Source organism: Formica exsecta, unplaced genomic scaffold (genome assembly GCF_003651465.1).
Source record: "Formica exsecta isolate Colony F162 unplaced genomic scaffold, ASM365146v1 scaffold38, whole genome shotgun sequence".
Lineage (NCBI taxonomy): Eukaryota > Metazoa > Arthropoda > Insecta > Hymenoptera > Formicidae > Formica > Formica exsecta.
Genome location: NW_021851042.1, coordinates 1,756,345 through 1,764,686, shown reverse-complemented (window position 1 = coordinate 1,764,686; position 8,342 = coordinate 1,756,345). Strand labels below are relative to the sequence as shown.

General features: G+C 45.2%; 1 protein-coding gene across 1 annotated transcript in view; it reads left to right on the top strand.

The window, feature by feature from the left end:
* The first annotated feature begins 2,159 nt into the window (after positions 1–2,159).
* The window catches only part of LOC115239381 (homeobox protein Hmx), a 13,801-nt gene continuing 7,618 nt past the window's right edge, over positions 2,160–8,342 (top strand). The window contains exon 1 of the mRNA XM_029813880.1: positions 2,160–2,780. Coding sequence (XP_029669740.1) covers positions 2,176–2,780 — 605 coding nt within the window. The 5' untranslated portion in view covers positions 2,160–2,175. The remainder of the gene's footprint in view (positions 2,781–8,342) is intronic.

Sequence of the window (8,342 nt, the reverse complement as noted above, 5' to 3'; positions counted from 1 at the left end):
GAGCTGGTAGATTAGGTGGGTATATCATGCGGTTGTGGACGAGAACGTTGGTATAAGTATAGATACACCAACGGGTGGCCACGGGTAGGAAGAGACTCGACGAAGCGAACTAGAAAGGCGGGAAGGAGAGGGGTTGGCGGAAAGCGGGAGGGCGGAAGGGTAGGCTATAAAGGCTAATTGGTTAAAAGCTCACCACTGGCTGCAGGCTTAAATCAAGATCTTGGAGTGTTATAATGGATAAGTAACACGGCGTGGCACGGCCACCGCCACCGACGTTGTGTGTTACCCCCACATCGTCGTATCCTACCTTCCTCCCTCCCTGTCGCTCTCCCCGTCGTCTCGCGTATAACCACCCCGTCGCCGTGGGTTCGCGTTTCGAGCGCGAAACGTCGAGGGCGAGTATCTTCCGAGTTAAGGACGGCGCGACCGATGCGATTGGTCCGCGGCGAGGGTTACCCCGGCGGGTAGTCGTGTGCGGCGCGAGTCATCGATCGCATCTCCGTCCTATGAGAAGTCCGCAAAACCAACCCCTGGCAAGCTGTAGGCTCCGCCCCGCCACCTACCTACCTACCCCAACAGCACCAACACCCCTTCCGACAACTTGCAGCTTAGCCGTCCTCCGCGCCCGCTCGCTCGTCATTCCCCTCTGCCGTCTTTCCCCCGATATCGCCAGTGCGCCAGCGTGCTCCCTCATTCCGTCTCCCTCTGACACCCTCTAATTTATCCACTCGCCCCGTTTCAGCGAACGGCGCTTACCCCACAGTCTAGCTATCGCGCGGCGCGCAATAACTACCCCGTGACTCTCGAAGCGTGACTCTGAAGCGCTCTTTCTCTCTGTCTTACTTGCCGCCACCGTCGCCACCGTTCTCCCTCCCTCGCGTCGTCTCCCGTACTCTCCCCGCGTTCCTCCTACCCCTCTCGCAAACGGACACACGAGTGTGCGTGTGTGTGTAAGCGAATCTCTCCTCATCCGTGTGACCTGCGGTTTCTCCGGCGTTTTCCTACCCTTAATAGCGCGAGCACACAGTTGCGCCCATCCACCGCGGCTCGTCACTCCGCACCGCGAAGCGTAACACAGGACACGAGGGTGCCCATGCACTGCTCTCTTTCTAACGCGGCCAAACGCTGTGAGCGCGCGCCGACGCTCTAACGTTACGTCGCGCGAGCCGAAATTCCGACGCGAACGCGTCGTCGCGTTCGTCGCGCGTCGATCGCTAGCGGTTACCGTGACTCTCTTACCAAGCAAACTGACGCCGATCCGAACGATCCGATGTACGTATAAGCTCCTTCCGCATTTCTCGACGAATTGTCGATTTGCGAACGTCGCGTTTCAATCGGTCGGATGGAGAAGGGTTGCGCGATGATGACTCTCCCCGCGATGACGGGCCGATACAACGCCGCCGGTTTGTGACGAGTGTCCGACGATCAGTGGAAGTGACTCGAAGAAAGTGACGGCACGGATAGTGCCTCTTGCATCTTGGCCTCGGTGTTACAAGAGCGAGAAACGCTTTACGCGCCGCGGATTAACGAAAGAGAGCGGGAGGAGAAAAGGAGAGGAGAAGTTACGTATCGGGCTGGTGCCGATAGGAGTGGTGGTGAAGAAGGAGAGAGCAAAAGACAGAGAGATATAGTGGTGAAGATAGAGAGAGGGGGTGTGATAGGTGGCGGAAGGACGATAGGGGGAGAGGACGAAGGGTGGTCCCTCCAAGTGTCTTGTCTCCTATCATCCTGTCGTCCAGGGTATCGCTTACGAATGTCGCGCGATCGAGCGATCCGTCTGCGATCCACGACGACGCGCGAGAACGTCCTGGCGACGACCGCGCATCATCTACTACTAACCAACGGCAGCCTCGTCATCTGAGCTACGATCAACGCGCTGTACGTACCTGTGTGTGTGTGCGCGCGTGTGTGTGTGTGTGTCGTCCTGATATGCGATCATCCGAGGAAGACAGCCGCCGCCGGATCGCGTCGCGCGAGACGACGGATTCCGCTTAACTGTCGACCGGTCGACGGCTTGCTCCGAGAAGCGAGTATCGAGAAGCGTCGTCGACGAGAACGACGCGCGGCTACGAGCAGGAACGAAAGTTCGTTCGAAGAATCGTATCGGGGCTAGCTGGCCTAGCCGCGGAAGAACTCCCGCAGCAACAGATCTCCCCGGGTGGACAGGCACGTAGAATGTCCGGCGAGACGGAGATCGAGGTGTCGGTTGTGTCGGAGGAGGATCTAGAACTGGAGGGCTCCAGGAGCAGTTCCACGCCGGCGGAGCTGCTGCTGCAGGAGAAGAACGGCAAATCCGGCTGCGGCCTGAACAATCACCATCACTCATTTAGCTTCGACTCGGTCAGCAAGCCGGCGCTCAGGCCCGCCTGCAATCCGCAGTACACGTCCTTCAGTATCTCCAGCATCCTCGGCAGACCGGAATCGCCGCCCGTCGATTCGACAACGTCCACGGGTTCCGGGGAGAGACAGTCGTCGGACGTCGACAGGACGTCGCCGCTGCCGCCGACGAACTCGCAAAACTCGCAGAGGGTTCCGCCGTCCTGCGGCAGCCCCGGCAGAGTCTCGTCCTCGCCAACGTCCCTGAGACTGTCCGGCGGCCAGCGCGGTATCCCCGCGACCGGTCACGCCGGCTTGGAGTCCAGAGCCAATTCCGCGAGTATCGGTATCGGATGTGCTACCAGTGCTACCAGTCCGGCTACGACCTTCTCGCCGCCCGGCGACGCTTCCGCCAATCCACTACTGGGACACCAAGCGTCAGCAGATCTCGCGATGTTATCAAGGTACGTGGCCTTGGACTCGATTTTCTGTCTTCGTGAATTCCCTTAGCGACAGCATCCGCAGCGACGCGCAACCGGTACGAGTTAATCTTATCGCACGAGCCACTTTTTCATACATGGAAATTGCAAAATCACATAGGTGATATGTATCTCTGTCTCTACCTCTTGGAAATTTGATGAGATGGATAAATCGGTGGATAAGTGAAAACTCTCGAACGATAAAGTCTCACAATCGCGAAAGTAAATCGTATAAAAAGGCTCCTAGCTATTAAAATTTCATCATTTAATTGATACGTTTAATTCTTTATATTATATGAAAAATATCTTGCAAATAATATATTATTACTTTAAACATATCGCGAGTAAATGAAAAGAATAGATAATAAAATCGATATTGTTATCGATCATATTTTCAAAAATTGCTATAATTTCTATAGATCATTAAACGCGCGTGCGTCAACTCGCATTCATCAACTGCTATTATCCGAAAATCTATAAGTTTGTCATAACATAACTTTGCCTGATGTAACGTCTACGAAAGTATAAAGAACTGACACAACACAAATGACTGTTCGCTCTACATTATTTAAACATGACAGGAAGATATTCTTAAACTGTGAATACAAGGGTTAGATGATGCGTCAATGAATTTTACATGTCTCGTTCTGAAAAGTAAGATACATAGCCAGTATATATAGAACGTAACGGATGTCATGCACTTTCACTCGAGAATGTAGTTTCTTTTAAAGTCTGCTTTCCATAACAAAAAAAAAATTGCATACTATCATCTCTCTTTCTCGCTTTAATTTTTAACATCGCTTAGCTTGATATTTCTATCTCGTTTAAATTCTGCTGAAGCAAAGTGCATTTCAAATGAGCCAATGACTCTTTTTCTTTTTTGCGATCTTCTTAATTCTTCTCTATTTTTTAAACTTTTATTCCATTATTGAAAATTAAAAGAAGCTATCTCGAAAATTATCAAAAGGATCAATTGTTTCTTTCATTTTAACTTTAAATACCCCGAGGGAAGTTGATCTGTGACATTTCTGTAAGTACGTATGATATAATCGCATACAGTCTTTCGGCAAGGAAACCGTAAAAGTGAAGCTGTGTTTCTAAAAAAAAAAAAATTCAATCTTAGCTTTACCTTAAAAACGATTAGAGAAGCTTTGCATTATTCCCGCGAACGACGTTTTATTTCCACGGAAAACAAGCGCTACGTGTCGCACAAAACGAAACGGCATGCATAACGTTTTTGTAATAATAATGCTTTTTACTAACAAGGCGAAAGCACTTTGCGTCGCAAACACGTGTATCGCGCGCGCGTCGTTTATTTGCGTACAACGTATATACATATATATACACAATACCTTTATATTAAACTCAGTTGATGCGGCAATGTGACCTTCGGTTTTATTGGTTGATGGCGTCGGAATAACTGGCCGAAATTCGAACCTTTGTACTGATTGGCGATCGTCATTCATTTCGTGTAGAACGATATGTCTGTCAGCCGAGTAAAATACGAGCGCACACATCGATAGTTAATTATTTATAACATACAGCTTGTAAACATTTCTCTAAGAGGCTTTTTAATAAAAAAAGAAAATTAAACAGAAATAAAAGAAATGTATTTCTGCATAATTCAACAATTAAATGCCATCGTTTAAGAGCTAATTCAATGGCCATAACCATTTAATATTAATGCAAAAGTGTCAGCAAATGGAGTTGCTAATACTTACTAATGATTAATTAATTCGTAACAACGTCGTTATTCATATTCGCCGCTCGCGTAATTGGCAGAATTGTTGAATAAATTAAGACCGCGCCCTCCCCAGGCAATTAGAAACTCCGCCGCGCGCTAATGTTTTAACGATAAAAATACGCATTCGCGAAACTTTGACACCCGAGAGATTCGACAATACCATTGCAACGGATTAATATCCATTGCTTCACCATTGTTGTTGGCATAATTTTACGCGCACGTGTGTGCGAATGCACGGTATATATATATCTCTCTCTCTCTTTCTCTCTTTTCCGTATTAGCAACTACATTAATTAAATTATAAATGTATACAATACTTGTTTAATAAAAGTGCAGGAAACTTTAATTTTTGCAATACGTAATGTTATAATCGTTGTATTGATTAGAAAAGATATATCTATGTATAGTGTTCGAAAATTACCACTTTCTCTTTCTTTTAGTTTTGATAAATTTAAAGTAAATTTTTTTAATTACATAATAATATTTAATAAATACACTATTATTTTTTAATATTGTATGAGTTAATATTCTAGAAATAATAACAAAATTTCTCGTTTTTAATTGATTCCATCATCCTTGTTTTATAACAGAAACTTTATTAAGACTTGGTTACTCAGTTGCTTAAGAAGTTCAAAATTGAAAATTATTAAGTTGCGATTAATAATGAGCACCCTTATTCGACATTTTCACGAAAAGAAAACTAAACTTCGTAGATTCGTCGAAGAAACCTGAAATATTTTGACTCGGTTGATGCGGGACATCCTGTTCCATGGCAATATCCGCGCACGTCAACCTGGATTACGGGTAGAAAGGGATGTATTCGGGGGACAATTTTCGCGCGAGCCGTTTGGACCAAAGATTTTCGTAGGCGTGAGCTCACTCCAGATCAAGATACATGACATATTGGGGAGGGGGGGGGGGTGGCGAGACGTTAAGGGACAGCGGCAACGAGCGTGCGCGTGCGGTGAGGATTATATTATGTGGGAATGGACCGGCGAGAAGGGGTCCGTAATGGGCCTATTAGGCTGTCTCATTTAATAACAACCGTAGCAACCCACCCTCTTACATTACTTACGTTACTTAGGAGGACCCCCGCGCTGCTATCGGATATATCTACGAGGAATCCGAGCGCGGCACTGTGCGCCGCAAAGGGGCAAGAGAGACTCGAGGGTTCGAGATGATTTTATCAGATTTACACCCCCTCCCGATTGACGGCCTGTCTTCCCCTCTTCCTCTCTTCCTCTCTCCACCCTCGCTCTCGTCGCCCTTTCTCCACGTCCTCGCCATGCTTGGCTACCGCCGCGACGGCGCTACGTTATTGCTTGTTTTCCACCCGTTTACCATTTGATTAAGTTCCACTCGCATGCACTGTTGGGGCACACTTCTGTCAACGAGAAAAGCTTCGTCGAATAGAACCCTTCACGCAAACAAACTTACCGCGACTGATAAATGGTAAACTTAAACAGATTTTCGCCAAAGGCGTATAGCCAATTTTATTTTTGCCGAAGAACGAGATTTTGGCACTCATATCCGATTATAAACAGTATCTTTATGGTTAGCAAACTCCCCCTCGCAAATTATTCATAAGTAAACATCTTTGTCTTTATCAGATCTATACAAATTTATAAATTATCAAGTATTAATTTTCTTAACTAAATAAACTAGCTGTAAATGAGATGCTTATTATACATTGACGATGTAATGCCATATCTCGAGAAATATAATCGACTTTTTTCTTGTTTTGATAACAGCGCCGAGAAAAGCGCATCGAGTCACTTGCAAATGTAATTTAACATAAAATAAATAGTGATACACGCGCAAATTTTCATTTTCGCGATTGCATAACAAAGAGTAAAAGAGGCGCTTCTCGCTTATAACAACCGTACCATGCCATAAAATTACAAATAAATAAATATATATATATATATGTATATATATATATATATATTTATATATATATTTTATTCGGGTCCATTTGCGCGTTTAAATACAATTGGACAAAAATTCGCGCAGCAGCGTAGAATTACACGATGATCGCGCGTTCACACAATATGCACGTACGTATACGCATGCGAACGATGCATGCGTACATCGCGAGCATATTTCGCAAACACGCTAATTAACGTTGCCAGCAAAATTCTCTGTAATTCCCGTCACGCGGCCGAAACACGCGCGTCGAGATACCGATAGGATATCCCCCGCAAGAGGGGGAGTAAAAAATCAATTAGGCGTTGAGTGCATAATGAATGCGGATGAAACGCCGTACACGTATAGTCCAAGGTTAAGAAGCCTAAGATTCCCTCGAGAAACGGGCACCTATCCCGCGGCCCATTTAGCCGAAAAGCCAGCAGCCCTTACGTCTCTCTTCCGGGAGGAAGCGCGCAAGTTCTAGAGCCAATTTATTATTAAATCGCCGCTCTACGCCAGCCTCTGAGATTCTCGCTCGCCAAGGTCGTGGAGAGAGGAGTGAGGAGCTATGCGATCTCGGCAGCCTCCATCCTCCTACTTATGACTGATCAAATAATAATATTTCTCCGTAGGAATAAGTACGCGCGCAGAGATTTACACGGGGGAGAGAGATACGCCCGATATATATATGCGCGCTTTATGAAATCGTAACAATCGCATCTCCGAGAATCTCCAACTCCTTAAAGTGCGACTTAAGCCGGAGAAATGTGCTCGATGATTGACACGTATATAGAGATGCTGCACATTTTATTAGAGACTCCATCGACCCCGAGTTGATTTAAAAAATTGTGAAAATTAAAAAAGTTCGAGCTTTTGTATTTTAATCAAAATACCATACTACGTATTTATTTACAAAATTACTGAATTTGTACATCGCACGTAAACATATTACGAATTAATAATTGCACGTATGTGTTTGCATCTTGTCGCGCTTTCAATTCCTATACGTTTCGGATTCGTTCGTACGATTCGCAAAAGCTAATTCGAGTACGGAGTATTGCGAAAATATTTTTTGCTCGTCGCGATTTTGCAAGAGCTTATATTCAGAAACGTTACCGCGGGCGCGATACCGCCGCGAACGAAAGGATCCGTCTGATAATCCGCGACGGAGACTGCCTCGTTAATTACAGTGCTGATGAATGATTCGTTAATTAGGGTGGAATCGCGCTACAAGTTTCAAAGGAAGATACGATAAAGCCTATTGTGTATGATCGCCTATTCGCGAACGATATGGATGTTTCGACGTTGAGAACAAATGCGGGATGAGCGACGGCAGTGGTCGTATGGACCACGGATCGTAATTGCGGCGAGATACAATTCTCTCCGTTTCATCCGACACTGATTCGTCCACAAAATGGTCTCTCGATTAAAAAATTGTACAAGAAAACGCGACTACCATAGAACAAGTCGAAAAATATATAATTTCGTACCGGTTTTCGATATAAATCGTTTTTTAACATAATTTGCATCATTATCTCATCATTGTGATATTTCGAACGTTATTTTTCTGTAAAACAATTATTTGACAAAGAATTCGGGTTAACAGATAATTCTATGATTATAAAATTTTCTCTAGAATGTGCATCACAGGTTGAAGTTATCTCTAACATAAAGACGAAAGTAAATTCTGTTTTATCTATTGCAAGTTAGAACCCAATGAAGCCAACTAGCGGATTTAGTCGAACGCTTTGAAAGCCAATAAATCGTTGTCAGGTCATCCCGATGTCTGTGTAACGATAGCTTTTGTCATGTAACACGACGTGCCATCGTACGCGTGTATAAGTGAAAGAAAATATAATCAGATTTAAAAAATTAATATATTAATATAAATAAAA